This window comes from Scomber japonicus, chromosome 24 (assembly GCF_027409825.1).
Source record: "Scomber japonicus isolate fScoJap1 chromosome 24, fScoJap1.pri, whole genome shotgun sequence".
Taxonomy (NCBI): domain Eukaryota; kingdom Metazoa; phylum Chordata; class Actinopteri; order Scombriformes; family Scombridae; genus Scomber; species Scomber japonicus.
The window spans coordinates 7,203,001-7,219,131 of NC_070601.1; the positions used below are offsets into that span (position 1 = coordinate 7,203,001).

A 16,131-nucleotide genomic window follows, 5' to 3' on the forward strand; every position below is an offset into this window, starting at 1 on the left:
TTACATGTTGCTTTCTGATTTCAGCCCCTTTCCATCATTGATTTTAAAACCATTTCCGCTTTAACTAACTTACTTCGGTTTGTTTCCCTTTAATTCCCTAACATAAATATTTCACTTCCTGCACAGATTTAGCATTGCACTTATATAACATTACAGGACTAGAAATGGACAGTATAAAATAGTTATAAAATTGCAGCATCTCTTTTACACCATGTTCTCTCCTTCCTTGTTAAAAACCTGGAACCTACATTCTCCATAATGCAACTTGACTTTTTTTGTGTTTGGTACATGGTACAACAGATTTACTATTTATTTATTATTTATTGTCCGCCTTGGTGCTATATAAGATCTATTTAAAATACACAATAAAATAAAGTAAAACTCACTTCTCATCCATTAAATTAACCAAAACTAATTTGGGATGATTGGAAGTTTCACACTGCAGTTCCCATCATTTTTGAGTGATGCAAACAGGAAGTGTAACATTGCCATGCAGTTTGTTAGTTAGTAACAGAGTTCTTATAATAAATCCACGGTCAGCTCTGGACTACAGCTGAGCCTGTATTTTGGGGGAGGGGAAGGGGGGTGAAATCAGTCAGGTGCTAAATACGCTCCCCACTTTGTTCCAGGACATCAGCTCCTGCCGGCTTGCCAACATCCCTCGCCCAACGTGCACGCTACGCCACCTACTTTGATGTAGCAGTTCTGCGCTGCCTCCTGCAGCCCCATTGGACAGAGGAGGGTGTGCACTGGGCCTTAATGTACTACCTGCAGCGCCTGAGGCAGATCCTGGAGGAGAGGCCTGAACGCCCCCCGGAGCCCCTGGTCACACCTCTGCCACGCCCTCGCAGCAGCTCCATGGTGGCTGCCACGCCCTCATTAGTTAATACCCACAAGACCCAGGTAATAGCAGGAGGATAAAGAAGTAGTCGTGTGGATTTCATGAATGGACTGTATAAAGATTAATGCACAGGGTTAATGCTCTCTATTCATCATTTCAATAGCAAAACAAACTACTGAAACACCTTTTCTTGCACAAGCTGTCATGAAAATGGATTCAAGCAGTTTTTCAGATGTCCATGCTGCACTAATCATCACATAATCTGTATCCTCTGATGTTTATCTGCAGGATATGAGCCTGAAATGCAATGAGGAAGGCAAATCTCTGAGCACGGAGACCTTTGCAAAAGTGTCCTTGACTAATCTTCGTCGACAGGCAGTTCCCGACCTTTCTTCTGACCTGGGCATGAACATCTTCAAGAAGGTCAGAGACATTTTTTTATGTAGCCCTTTATCTCATAAGACCGATGTTGTTCTTACTGGGAAGCCATTTTCTTCTTCTGTTTCAGTTTAAGAACCGACGTGAAGACCGGGAGAGGAAGGGCTCTATCCCCTTCCATCACACAGGGAAGAAGCGTCAACGCCGTATGGGGGTTCCTTTCCTGCTCCACGATGATCACTTAGACGTCTCACCCACCCGCAGCACCTTCTCCTTTGGAAGTTTCTCTGGGCTAGGTGACGATCGGCGAACTCTTGACCGCAGTGGCTGGCAGGCCACCATCATGGGTAGGTTGAGTGCTCATCATAATGAGAAATAACTGCATGCCTAAAGCCCTCAGTTGGTGAGTCAGAGAATGCTGTCTGGATCTGGCTGTCAGTGAGTGAATTAGGTCAGTTCATTAATGTCAGTATTGGCACTGGTATTAGCTCTCACAGAGAAGTGTGATCAAAATCCACCAGGCACAAAGAGGTTTCTTGTTATTATCCTCAGTTACTGACTTTTTAAAGCTGTGAATGAGCTTTCTATGAGTCGGTTGACTTTCACAGTACTGTGTAAATCCAGTTTCCTTGGCTACTACTTTAAAATTCAAAGGATTATTCTCAAAATGCCAAATATATGCAGGAAAAAGTGCATGAAAGAGAATTTATAGCAGCATCATACTATGAAAATATAAGTAATTTAATCCTCTGTTTCAGCCTTTTCAGCCTTTTCAGCCTAGCCTTTTTCTCTCTCATGCTGCTTTAAAATATTCAGATGGCCTTTATCATCTCATTATAGGTGTGTTTGGCATGTGTGTGTGTTTAAGTCCTGACATCTAAATCTGTTGCATCACCAGGAAAATTCACACGGAGGGGCAGCACAGACACAGCTGCAGACGCAGACAGCCTGAGCGCCAAACACTCTCATTCCCACCACTCTCTGCTCAGAGACATGCCCGACCACTCCAACAGCCACAGCGATAACACCGTCAAAGAGGGTAAGAAGGATCCACAGTTGAGAGAATTCTAGTAAAAATACACTCCATAACGACATTTCTCCTCTTTAATATCCAATTATCAATTAAAATAGTGCAGAGGGAAGGAAACTAAAAATGAAGCACACAGCAGTGATTAAAACCAAAACCAGGATAATAGAAAATGCTCCGTGCTACTAGAGAAGCTCTGCAGAGCAACAGAGTGATATCAAACATGCACGTTTTATAAAAAATAAAATTAAATAAAAAATGAAATCACACACTATAAAATAATCATATTGTCATCTATCAGCTATAATAAAGTGAAGACAGGCACTGCTCTGAGACCTGCTGAGCAGAGTAGAAATAGGACATGATTATATAACAGTAATATTGTTGTGACAATGCTAATTTGCCTACAAATAACAGTGCTGGCTGTACACTCTGCTCTGCACTGCATCACGTGTGCACTATTAGGTTAAGTGAGAACAGAATATAATTATAGCAGAGAGTTGATTCTGACATGAATTACTCGCCTCTCATATCACGTAGATATAATTGGATAAAAGCTTCTGTCATTTCAGTCTTTACATTACGGCAAAACAGAGCAGATATTTTATTTAAGAAATTACTGGATAAAATTGAATGCGTCTGATATTTTTTTATTTGAAGATTACGACACTTGGCATTGCATTTAAGGCTTAAAAGCTTAAATGAAGTAATTAAAAAACTTGAATATAACGCCCTCAATTAGTTGGGTTTTTTAAAACATCTAATTCAGTTGTTTTAGCTCTAAAAGTTTTCCACTTTAAACCCAGTTATGCCCCAAAATGACTCAACTACAATTGTATTGCCCTCAAGCTGAAATTTGCCTTGCAGCCAGGTGAAACACAGACTACATACAAACTTGAATATACTCCAAATGTAAGTGTCATAAAATTATACTGTGATGGTCGATGACTTGAAAATTATACTGACTGTCATTTGCATTAACTATTTAGGAAAATCGGAGAAAAATACCATTTGCATAATAACTTGGAACGCTGTGTAAAACATAAAATAAAACATATGCTTAAAAACTACAAACTGACTTTTAATTATGTACATAAGAGTGCCACATAAAACCGGGAGTACATCAAGGTTAATTAATTAAGGGACATATTTAGAGTTGAGAAATTGAGCACAATTAAAGAAAAAGATCTGATTAAGACAATATTACAAAATGATGTCTTCTTCTGCTGCCTACAGTTCGGTCTCAGATCTCCACCATCACCATGGCAGCATTCAACACAACAGTGGCGTCCTTCAACGTAGGCTACGCTGACTTCTTCACCGAGCACATGAAGAAGCTATGCAACCCAGTGGCCGTACCAGAGATCCCCGTGGAGCCGCTGGCCTGTGCCAACCTGCCACGCAGCCTCACCGACTCCTGCATCAACTACTCCTGTCTGGAGGAAGGGGGGAACATCGAGGGGACCAATAACTTTGTGCTGAAGAATGGCATGTTGGATCTCACCGTGAGTGACTTAATGACCCTAAACTGAATTTGATGGGGGGGGGGGGGGGTTCTCTCTCAGTCTTGGACCTGAAAACTCAAAAATAGTACAATCCTAAGAGCCCAAAAGTGAAAATGATGAATTGTCAGAAAAAGGGCTCATTTCAGCATCAATTTCTCACCTTGACTCTTTCCCTCTTGGGTGCCAGGCTGTCCTCCGAGCACTCTACGCTGTCCTCAGCCACGACATCAGCTCCCGGATTTGTGACGTGGCCCTCAACATCATCGACTGCCTGCTACAGCTGGGCGTAGTTCCAGACATGGGCAAGAAACTATCCAAGCCTGACAACAAGGAGAACCAGGAGGCACGAGCCAAAGATCCAGTGGGGCAGGGCCTCGGCGGAGGAGCCCAGGGAGGCGGGGCGGTCCCGGGGGCTGGAGCAGGTGGAGGGGGAGATGGAGGTGGAGGAGGAGGGGGAAGTAATGGAGGAAGTGGGCAGGGGAGCAAGGATGATGTGAAGAACAACAAGGATAATGATAAAAAGGTGTGTTTATACATTTTGAAGACATTTTATATTTTCTATCTACATAAGACTTTAACCTGCATGCTCATGTTTGCATCCTACGCGATGGACAGGAAGAGGGCTCCAGCCTCAGCACCCACCGATTGGCTCTCACCATGCTGATAAAGATAGTCAAGTCTCTGGGCTGCGCCTATGGCTGCGGCGAGGGACACCGCGGGCTGTCAGGAGATCGCCTCAGGATGCAGGTCAGACTCATCACTCTCTCTCTTTTACCTTGGCTGACCCCTCCTCTGTGCATGTTTGCATTTTTCCACTAATTTGCACAGTTTGCAGTGCCTGACATGGATTCATATTCTATTAAATATTAACCGCATTGCCTGTTTGATGCAATCAAAGTTTCATGAAACTGAAATGAATCCTTCACGGTGCACTGGGCTGAGGTTATAGGCATCTGCAGTTCTATTTTAAGGATCAATAGTTTTTGTTATTGGATTTAGTAGAGAAGCGATAAAACGCTGTCTCAACAACTGATATCTTCCATGAGAATCAATGAAAAATGATGAAAATAGCACATCCTGCAAAATAATACGACATGGAAATCTTTAATACTTCGCAGTGACTTTTTTTTCTACTCGTGTATCTCATCCCACCTCTTTCCTTTCAGGCACAGAACTGCCTGACCAACCTGTATAAGCTGGACAAGGTGCAGTTTCGCCAGACAATGCGCGAGTATGTCAACAAAGACTCCCTCAATAACATAGTGGATTTCCTGCATGCACTGCTGGGCTTCTGCATGGAGCCCATCACTGACAGTAAGTATCTTGCGTGTGTGAGTGGGACCAGATGCCAATCCAAACACACACACAAAAATTTAAAAAATGAATGTACGCTGACAACAAATGCACAAAATAGGACCAACATTGCTTTAGAATGCTGATTCTTGTATAAATTAAGAGGCTGCAAATAGGTGATATCCTGTGCAGTAGGGCTGCAACTAACAATGCTTTCCATAACAATTAATCTGCCGACTATCTTCTGATTTTTTTTTTTTTTTTGGTCAATAGGAGGTGAAAAATGGCCACACTTCCTCCTTTAGAGGCTAGAAAAAGTTGTAGATTAATTTGATTGTTATTTCAGCGCTACTTTGCAGATGTTTGCAACAAACTCTCGTGTTTTGCACTTTTTTTAATAACCATTTAAATTTATATTACACTCAAAGGTCTAATGTGGGACAGCTTCCATGCTCCAGTGTGGTTGACAAAGCTGAATTGTACTACCACTGTCTCACCCCACACTTCGACTTTGCATTCCAGCGCTATATCTGTTTATATATCTGTTTTACCCTTCCTCCTTCCACTTGTTTCTGCTTGTCCATGTCCCCTTTTTTGTCGTCCTCCTCCTGCTTCCATCTTCCCTCCTTTTCTTCATCTGCCTCAACGAGCCTAATCCTACCTTCCTTACTCACTCATCCATTCTGTACACTTGCCAATCCAAAGCTTTTCCCATTACATCTCTGCTCAATCAGTGGCTTTATTGCTGAGCATTGAGACACATTGTACATGCCAATTCAGTTTTGCACTTGAATTTGAAGTATTTTGTAAGCTAGAATCAGCACAATCATGTCATACAAAATACTGTACAATTGGCAAGTTACTGAAATGATGAGTGTTTTAGTTCTGAAAGTGCACAGGGCACTATGTTTAGTTTTTTTTTTTGATGTGTGTTATATTTGCGTGTAGCAGTCTGTGTGTGCGTCTCAAGTTCACTTCCTTCCGGAGGTGGGGTGCCACGTCCTTTCTGACGCCGCGTACATGTCTGTGCTGGCCTGATGTCAATCAACTTGTGCCCCGCCTCTTTTCTCTTGCAGAGTACGGCAGTGCAAGTGAGAGGTCCAGGAGAGCGAAAAAAAGAAACATCGGTAGATACACATAATCAATAACAATAATATAAGCAATAAGATGAATACACTCACCTGATCAGACCCATCCCTAGGCACCGCTTCCATTGCTGCACCCCTCACTCTGTCCGAAAGTGAAAAAACTCACCTGCAACTTAAACATTTAGACCTGTATGGTTGAATCTGGTGTTCATCGAGCTTCTATTTTTTGCATAGACAGTAAGTGTCATCTAACTGGACCAAGAGAATAAGCCCCTCACTGTATGGTGTTATAGCAGGCCCTAGTCACTTGCATGTATTCCTTATCCCCTACCCTAAATCCTTTTCAGTTTGCTTCTCCCCCATATGCTTTATGAACCCTTTCCTTTTTCCCCACCTGCCCCCCATTCCCTCCCTGTTGTTTGGGCTCAATGTTTAAACTCAAGCTGGTCAGCTGTCAATAATGTTCTCCACCCCTGGTGACTAAACCACCCCCCTGTGTGATCCGTGGTCTCTCCCGCCTCCCTGTTGCTTCCAGACAAGGCGGGTTTCGGGAACAACTTCACCACAGGGGACAACAAATCTGTAGCACAGAACATGGAGGCGGTGGTTGTGGGCTGCATGTTCAAGTCCCTCATCACACGCTGTGCCTCGACCACACATGAGCTCCACAGCCCAGAGAACCTGGTGAGTGGTTTGTGAAGTTGTGTCCATCTGCCTCCCTCTGTCTGTGCTTATTTTTCCACACCGGTCTCTTTGGCTCTTCCTTGATTCAGATATTCAGCCTGAGCTTCACATATCGTTTGTACTCATATTACTTTAATATTCTCGTATTAATTATTAATGGATCATTTTGTAAAAAGCCAGAAGAACATGCCTGTGTTCATAATGCTCTGTCATGCGTGATGAATTGGACTTGGAGTGTACTTAATCTCAGTCTAAATAAAGACATTAACCTAAGCAATCTTGACATTTGTTACAAATGAAGATGACAGATGTTCAAACATATTCCCCAAAACCTTTAGCTGAGAGAATATTTAATGTTTGTCAACTACACTATGAAATTATTTATTTAGAGCTGCAGCAATTAGTCAGTTAGTTGCTAACTATGACATTAATCAAACTATTTTGATAATGGATTAATTGAGTTTGAGTTATTTAGACAAGAACATTTCCTAATCCTCTGATTCCAGATGTGATGATAATGTCATTACTACTATTTCCATTCACCAACCAGGATTTAACAACATTTAGCAATAAGTGGGATAACAGTTGTGTTTTTTGATCAGTTTTTGAGCATTAAACTCATGATTAATAATACCAAAGATTTCTGAACCTTAACTTTGTTTGTTTTCTATTTGATTCATGTCAAAAAGAAATACTACATTTGTTTTGAAACCAAGTTTGAAGGGTTAAGTCTATGTATATTCCTCATTGACATACTCATTAATACATATATTTTAATACTGATATACATTTGTTGCTACTGTAGTTGTTTCTATCTAAGACATGAAGATTTTTCCCGAATTTTTTCAACCATACATAACATCAGATAGTTACTGCAGCCTCTTTAACGCTACTTGGATCACTGCTTTCAGAGCAATGAGATAATGGGCCACTCTGCAGCCTAGAAAGCCTGAAGGCTGGCATGACTGGCGTACGTTGGCGGAAGATGACACACTTTTTAAGGCAGGCTTCACTATGGCACAGAATCAGAGGCCACCCACTCACAAGCTGGAGCTGGTGGCTTGAGCATGCTCCTGCCCACCCCACATTTATGCATTTATGCATGTGCAGTCAAATCTAATTCTAGGCCCTAGCTGTCAATTTTCTTCCTCTGACACACTTTCTTATTCAGGCACTCACTTGTTGTTTGTTACCCTCTTTTTCTCCAGGGTCTGTACTGTGACATCCGCCAGCTGGTGCAGTTCATTAAGGAGGCCCATGGAAATGTGTTTCGCAGGGTGGCATTGAGTGCGCTCTTGGACAGCGCAGAGAAGGTCGCCACCACCAAGAAACCCGAGGAGAAGGAAGAAACCAAACAGTCTGGACCAAAGAGGTACTGGCCAGAAGTGGTCTAAATGACAGTTTTATCCAGTCATAAACTTGTAACTTCCTGTTGAGGCGTCTTTTAACGAAGATTTTAAACCCCTTCCCCCAGTAAGTGATAAAAGAATATTTCTTATCCGAATCTCAGTGTATCTCAGAATGTCAGTGCTACGCTTCTCATCACTGCTTACCTTTTATTTTTTTATTTATTTTCTGTCCTGTCTGCATCTGTTTTTCTTGTGTGAGTGACTGATTTGAGGTCCTCATTTTCAAAATGACCTGCATCATACTGAGCAGGAACTATCACACTGGGTAGAGTTGTGAAGTATTGACTTTTACAGGCTATTACCTTGCTGGTAAATGTAAGAATACTAGATTTATGAAACAATAAAAACAAGTATTTAAAGGGCACCAGACATGATTTCAAGTTTGCATGCATGTTCTGCACATGTTTGCAAAGATTTTCATCCAGGTGTCCTTACCAAGGTTCGGTTCAGTTGGTATCCAAATCAGGTGGTCTGAGTGCTCTGTCTGTGTATTGGGGTGTGTGTGCAGGTCAGAAGCGGGTGTGTCCGGGGAGAAGGGTCAGGTGTCCAGTGCTGCAGATGAGTGTCGCAGCTACATCTCCAGCAGACCCCCCCAGACACCCGAACAGTGAGTGTCCACCTCACAGTATCTCCATATAGCACCATCTATGTTGAGCCAAGCTGCCATTTCTCTGTTCTAACTTCCTGTCTCCTAACTTTTAACACTCCTCATGTTGCTCCTTTTTCCCACCCTCAAAGAAGAACAGGTCGCAGCATTTAACGTATTATCACTGAAAGAGGAGAATATGTGTAAGAAGTATTTTCCCTTAAATAGACATTTAAAGCTGGGGTCGGCGGTGTTCGAAGATAAAGGTCAAAAAATGCTAGAATTTGAAACTAAAGCCCTCCATACAAGTAATGAGTGTTCCATGAGTGAATTAGAGTGATATCAGGTCTCTTTCGTTGTCCACCACCAATGAACTGAAGCTCCAGTGGTTTAAAAATGTTGAAAGTCTCTCACTCCTAGTCTGGCAAACGCTGGACCCTACCTCAATTGTGGTAGGAGCCATTTCCTCGTATTTGAGGTGGGATCAACGAATGTCAATCAAATGCTTCTGTGCTGCTGGACAAACTTAAAGCCAATCATATCAACGATAGACAATGCTGCCATGCTGGATGTAAACAGAGTAGCTCTACGGTCGTCATCGTCTTGAGCCCACCTCCCCATTCTGTGATTGGTTCCCTATCTCAGGTGAAGATTTTGTCTTGGTGGCCATGCTAACTTCTGAGCTAAGTGCAATGTTGCTGGGCTACCCAGGCTATCTCACTCCAACATTGATGATTATGATGAAGATGATATACTCATCCTTTTCTTCTATCCTCCTGTAATTCATGTAGTCCCGTCACTTCCTGGCCTCCGAACTGTCTGTGCCTTAAAGAGACAGGAGCTAAAACTGTCTATTAAGAGACTGAACTGAGGGGCTGCATAAAAAGGGCCAGTTTTTTAAGGAGTTTTTTAAACAGTGAATCATGCAAAGCTACTCTTGTGGAGTCCCAGAACAAAAGTATACAACTGGAAATGAGTGTAATAGTTCCTCTTAAAATCCTCCCTTCCGTCTCTCCCTCTCTCTGTACCTCCAGTGAAGAGCAGATCCCAGGTGCTCTGCTGGGCAGGAAAGATTTTTGGAGGAAGATGTTTAAGTCACAGAGTGCCGCCAGTGACACCAGCAGCCAATCAGAACAGGACACCTCAGAATGCACCACAGCCCACTCTGGCACCACCACTGACCGCCGCTCCCGTTCCAGGTCCCGTCGTATTTCACTGCGCAAGAAACTGAAATTACCAATAGGTAAGAGAACTGCTCTTATTTTATCAAACAGCTCCACTGAAGTGCACAGTAGCAGTTAGCCAGTATTATTGCACTCTTGAACAATATCAATAAAAGTTTGTCATTGTGATTGTCACCAGTGAAGCTCTGCTGTCTCTAGGAAATATTTACATTACTCACTGTATTTGCACAGATTTCTGAATCCTTTTTTTTTCAGAAGAAATTTAAAAAATATAAAACTATGACTTACGTAAATTTGAGCAAACATCAAACATTGTCAGTAATCTTTCCTTTCTTTTTAATGATTACAAATTCAACGGAATGTAAAATCTAGTTTAACTTAATTCCTTGGGTCAAATTCTTTAACGCGCTGTGTTAATATCAGTTTTCCTTCATATTTTTGTTCAATATGCAACATAAACTTATGTTCTTATGCACCCATTTTTTCAAAGAGGTTTTCTCTCAAAGGGAATTGTCTGTTCTCAGCGTTTGACATATCTTCCAAGTTAATTTTTTATGTTATTTTTTTTATGTCAGATCCATGGACAGTATGCACTTCCATGATCATACCATTGCATATGCTGTCCTAATATCACCTTGAATTTCACTCTAACATGTTTTGTATGTCTAACATTGGAACACTGCCTGTCCACAAGGCCAAGTCACCTCATCTCTTTGGTCTGTTTTGTGTTCCTTTTTGTGCCTTAGCATGCCGTGGGACTGTTCGCCTACCACTCACTCTCTCTGTCTTACGTATGTGGATGTGGACCCATCTTCATGTTTGTGTCATGTTACACAGTGTGTGTTGGTCATCTCTCCCAGTGTGCACGATGCTCCAGACCTGGGTCAAATTGTATTTTGCAAAATGTATTAGACGGATGGAGGGTGCTGCAGGTTATAGACTTTTGTGTGATACCCCAACTCTGATATATGCTGTTTGATAAATGCCATGACCTACACAAGCCTACATAATTAAAATATAACAGTTAACAATGTCAAGTGAAAGCTGGCTGGTGAAGTATGAGGATATATTCATTTGTGATATTGAAATGTTGATTTTACTGACTTTCCACATATATATATATATATATATATATATATATATATATATATATATATATATATATATATATATATATATATTTACAGATATATAATATACTTGAGGGACAGTCAGACATATAGAAAAACAGAGATGCATAAACTAAGTAAACCCAGAAAAAAGATAAGTACTGTTTTCCCCTTGCCCTGAAAATCATCCCAAAACAGATTGCAGTACCTGCAGTTTTTGGGTTTTGTGGATTTTGTGACAGTATGTCTTTGGGTAAAAAAATGAGTCTTAAAAGGCATAAAATGAAAGCTTGCAAACTTTCAGCTGTCACCCACTCTGATACTGCACCGCATGTTCCCTGTCTTTATCAGGCAGTATAGTTTACTCCATCTATCTGGCAGCAACTTATGTGAAAACAAAGTATTTGCAAATACCACTCGACCACGGTCTTTTGTTAAATCCGTCAGGAAACAACAAAAATAATTTTGCACCTTTTTTTTGAATGAACCTCAGTCTGTGAATTGAATTTGGCTACCCTGAATGTGTGTCACTGTACATTAACAACGACTGAATGCTTTCCCCCAATGTTCCCTCCTCTTCCTCAATACAGTGTGTTTGCATGTGTACTTGCCTTCATAACCCAGTGTGTGCAGTACATCTGTGGCTTTATACTTCTGCAGTATCAGTGGTTCATGTACGTTTCTGAATATTCACATGTATTCAGGAAACTGGCTGAAGCGTTCCTCTCTTTCTGGACTGACTGACGGTGTGGAGGACCTGCTGGATATCAGCTCAGTGGATCGACTCTCTTTCATACGACAGAGTTCAAAGGTCAGGAGGGCTAACAGAGTCATAACATAGCAATATGTGCACTTGATTTGGTAAATTGTGCTCTCAATTTATTCATTTGTGCTCTCAGTTTAGCAGGATTCACCCTTGTGCCATTCTCTAAGTCCTCTGAAGTGAAAACATGACTGTGTATTCATGTATTAACAGGTGAAGTTCACCAGTGCAGTGAAGCTGTCAGAAGGGGGCGCTGCAGGGCCAGAGTACATCAGGGACGAGGAGGAGAATTTCTTCAAGCGGCTCGGTAAATGGAGGTCTGGCAGGAGGAATCCATCCAAGCTTCACCACACAGAAGAGAAAGATGGTAGACCTCCCCCACCCCGGGGTGCCCCTCGCCCAAACCACGCCCCATCGTCCTTTGTCTATTTCTCACCTTCGCTGTCCCCGCCTCTTTTTGTCCGTGTGGTTTTGTGTCTTGTCTCCTCACAAGTCGTGGTCTGTTCTCTTCTCTTGTACGCCATTCTCCATGTCAGCACTGCCGGATAGCTGCCTGTTACAATCTGATGGGTTGAAAAAACACTACATTCAGGCTAAGAGAGTGTCTACTTAGTAAAAATGCACCTTTTTTTCCTGAATGTTTGGCGGGATCTTTATGCTGAACTGTCTGCTACAAACTAGCTTCCAAAAAGTCCATGTAAAACAATGCAAGACTAATGAGACTTAGAAGACTAGAATCCAGGAGATCTTAGCCTCATCGATTTTGACCTCTCATAAAATACACAACTCCTGACATTATGGAAGTTTAATTCTAAATGAGTGGATGACATTTACATAGTGTGATAACCACTTTGAGCCAGTTCATGACAATAGTTACCATAGACAAAAGGAAATTATGCATTTTACATCCAAAATCCTATTCTACAAGATTCCCCTTTTTATCTATGTGGTTTCAACAAAAGAAAATGTGTTAACCTACCATATTCAAACCACTGCTGCAATGTTTTTCCATTGACTTTTTGAAACAAACATATAAAACATGTCACATTTCTATTCACAAATTGTGCAATGATGTGCCACAAAGATCACAAGGCCAAACATTCAGATGTGTTGGAGTGGACATTGTTTGTTTTTTTCCTTTACAATAGATAAACTGTAGTTGTTTGCAGTTGCCAAAATTCATCATCCCTCCGCAAAAAAGCTTTTCAGTATTATAATGAAAAATTAAGCACTCCAATTTCAATTTTCAGGATTCTCCCGTAACTGTGTTTTGTGTTACCAACCCTACATCCCTTTCTTTTCCAACTATGCACGTCCTACTGTCTGGTCAACCCCCTTTCTCTTTCTTTCACTTAACGGTGTAAAGAGAGGAATGGAGGACACAAAGGGAATAATTCCCATCTATAAAACCATCTTTCTGCTGTCAAGCGTATTGCTGTGCTACGTCAAGCATGGCGCTGTCTTTCCATCTCTTCTGTGGTGACGTCTGGTGGTATTTTCCAGTGCCTGAGTTTCAATCAAATGATAAAAACAGAATGGTCCACATACAGCTTTCTACTGTATGGCTATGGTTACACGTGGCATTTCAATATTATTTATAAAAAATACATTATGTATAATTGTCCCTACTGATTCTTCACATTTTTTGTGGACCTCCTGATGAGGCCAGCTAATGAATATCTCAAGATAATTAATTGAAAATCCAAGTGTAACCACTTCCAATGGCTATGTGTCCGTCTCTCGCTCTGCTTCATTTGTCAGTGGCTCTTCAGTGCTTTCTGTTAAATGTCCTGGATGGTGATGTTGCTTCATGCAATGTCTGTACAGTGTGTAATCTTCAGAACTGCTGTGGACATGGAAAAAAAGTGCAGTCTTTACCTTGCAAACGATTTCACCCACTCAAAAAATGTCCTTTCACTTGTTCTCTTCGCTTCTCTATTGTCTTCTATTCTCCATCTTTTACCTCCAGGACCCCATGGTTTTCAGGAGCGTCTGGCAGCCAGTCAGGAGGCAATGAAGAACAAGAATGTGGTGAATTTGGGTGCAATTCGACAGGGCATGAAACGCTTCCAGTTCCTCTTGAACTGCTGCGAGCCAGGAACCATACCTGATGCTTCCATCCTTGCTGCTGCTTTGGACCTGGTATGTTTCAGAATGTACTAATCCAGTCTTCTGCACATGATATGTCACCTCGGGCTGTTTTATGTCCCCAAAAAGCTCCCACCCTGACATATCTGCTTTTTGGTTCCTCCAGGAAGCTCCAGTTGTGGCCCGAGCATCCCTCTTTCTTGAATGTGCCCGATTTGTCCACCGGTGTAACCGCGGCAACTGGCCAGAGTGGATGAAGGGCCACCATGTAAATATCACCAAGAGAGGCCTGTCCAGGGGGCGATCACCTATTGTTGGCAACAAAAGAAACCAGAAACTTCAGTGGAACGCTGCCAAACATTTCTGCCAGTGGGGAGACGTGAGTTTAAGATTTCGCAAACGCTTCTGATTGTTAACACTGACCATTTACAGCTCTCTGGCTTCATTTATGTGTTTTATCCACTCAGGCAATCGGAACAAGGCTGAGTGAACTCTGTCACTCTGACAGCGAGAGTCCTGCCAACATCCTGGGTTACATTTACGATGAGGAGACCAAACGGAAAATGAGAAAAGAAGATGAGGAAGAGGACTATTTAGATGACAGTGAGCCAAAAATTGAGCGTATTAGTGTTTTTTATGAAATTGGATACTGACACAAAAGTCTATATTGAAAGAGGCCATCATGCTTTTTCTGATTTTCTATTATAATGTTAGATATCTATGTTAAACATAGTTCAAATCAGAGCAGAGTGGGCTCCTTTGAAAGAGGGCCTTAAAACGACCAGTTTTTTTTTTAACTGTAAATCATTTAAAGATATTCCAGTAGAACCCCATGATATAAATATAATGTGCATGATTTGTCCCCTTTTAAGAAAAATGTTCTTGATATCTGTACTTCTTTAACTAATTTAGCTTTAACTAGTGTTTTATTTGCACTCATTCCCACCTCAAAGACACAGTCAATCCTACAAAATGTGGCTGCCCCTTTGCTCTGAAGATGGCTGCCTGCCAGCTGCTGTTGGAAATCACCACTTTCCTGCGTGAGACCTTTCCATGCTTACCACGGCCACGCACCGAACCGCTTGTGGTCAGTGGTGACATTCTCTGTGTATTTGGTCACGATTACATTGGAAAAAAAAAATACATTGGAAATAGTTTTCAGAAAATATGCTCATTGTATTGAATGTGTGATGAATAAGACAAGAAATGTACTGGAATTATATAATACGGATGATGCTTTCATGCTGTAGGATCTGGACAGCTGCCGCCTGCGTCTGGACCCGGAGCTTGGTCGCCATCGCTATGAGAGGAAGATCAGCTTCGCAGGCATCCTGGATGATGAGGACGGACACGATTCACTAAACAGCAGCAGTCATACTCTGAAATCCGACACCACCTGCGATGAGAAGAAGACCCCTGAGACCCAGGGTGAGACATTTGTTTCATTACTGTTTTGCCTGCTTATTATTGTAAAAATATATAGTTATAGATAATTTGTCACTACCTTCCATCTTTTCAGCGCATATCCGTAAGATTCGTATCGGAGGCTCCCGGCTGCTTCAGATCAAAGGGGCACGCAGTTTCCGTGTAAAGAAGGGTGGCTCCCTGTCATCCATACGCCGGGCGGGGAGCCTCAAGAGCACCAAGCTGTCCCGCCAAGACTCAGAGTCTGAAAACGAAGAAGGCCTGCTGTCACAAACACACAGCAGGGACACTGTCACTGACATAGGCAAGTTATGGACAAAAAACATCCACACTGGTAATTATGCTGATATTCTTTAGTTTCATCAACCACTGTCCTATTAATTCTCTCTCTCTTTGATATGACAAATCAAAGCTGGGAAAAGCCTATTCAAATCCGACTTCCAACATGTGTTGAAAATCCTCAATTGCAAGCTACAATGTTTACAGGAAAAGATAAAGGGAAAATTGGAAAGCACCTTAAATTCCACGTTTAACATGTCTTCTGAGATTTTAAACATTTTTGTGTTCTTGTTTCCTTTTCAAGGAAGCCCCTTCAGCACCAGTGAACCCAGTATAGAGCCGGAGGGCCAGAGCACAGGAGGAGCAGAGGATAACTACCACCGCAACATGTCCTGGCTCCATGTATGATTATCAACATATGTGTAGTATATGTGCACATACAGCATCTTCGTGCTGCTTCCTGCTTCTTACA

General features: G+C 41.9%; 1 protein-coding gene across 1 annotated transcript in view; it reads left to right on the top strand.

Moving 5' to 3' along the window:
* LOC128354325 (protein unc-80 homolog) overlaps positions 1 to 16,131 on the top strand; it is a 40,251-nt gene that overhangs the window by 6,765 nt on the left and 17,355 nt on the right. Inside the window, exons 8-29 of the mRNA XM_053314562.1 lie at positions 630 to 903; positions 1,130 to 1,264; positions 1,350 to 1,566; positions 2,118 to 2,258; positions 3,483 to 3,751; positions 3,939 to 4,274; positions 4,367 to 4,498; positions 4,918 to 5,065; positions 6,121 to 6,171; positions 6,668 to 6,816; positions 8,025 to 8,188; positions 8,734 to 8,832; positions 9,846 to 10,054; positions 11,809 to 11,915; positions 12,081 to 12,234; positions 13,837 to 14,009; positions 14,122 to 14,334; positions 14,423 to 14,558; positions 14,909 to 15,042; positions 15,206 to 15,383; positions 15,475 to 15,688; positions 15,968 to 16,061. Of these exons, the coding sequence (XP_053170537.1) occupies positions 630 to 903; positions 1,130 to 1,264; positions 1,350 to 1,566; positions 2,118 to 2,258; positions 3,483 to 3,751; positions 3,939 to 4,274; positions 4,367 to 4,498; positions 4,918 to 5,065; positions 6,121 to 6,171; positions 6,668 to 6,816; positions 8,025 to 8,188; positions 8,734 to 8,832; positions 9,846 to 10,054; positions 11,809 to 11,915; positions 12,081 to 12,234; positions 13,837 to 14,009; positions 14,122 to 14,334; positions 14,423 to 14,558; positions 14,909 to 15,042; positions 15,206 to 15,383; positions 15,475 to 15,688; positions 15,968 to 16,061 (3,727 nt within the window). The remainder of the gene's footprint in view (positions 1 to 629; positions 904 to 1,129; positions 1,265 to 1,349; positions 1,567 to 2,117; positions 2,259 to 3,482; positions 3,752 to 3,938; positions 4,275 to 4,366; positions 4,499 to 4,917; positions 5,066 to 6,120; positions 6,172 to 6,667; positions 6,817 to 8,024; positions 8,189 to 8,733; positions 8,833 to 9,845; positions 10,055 to 11,808; positions 11,916 to 12,080; positions 12,235 to 13,836; positions 14,010 to 14,121; positions 14,335 to 14,422; positions 14,559 to 14,908; positions 15,043 to 15,205; positions 15,384 to 15,474; positions 15,689 to 15,967; positions 16,062 to 16,131) is intronic.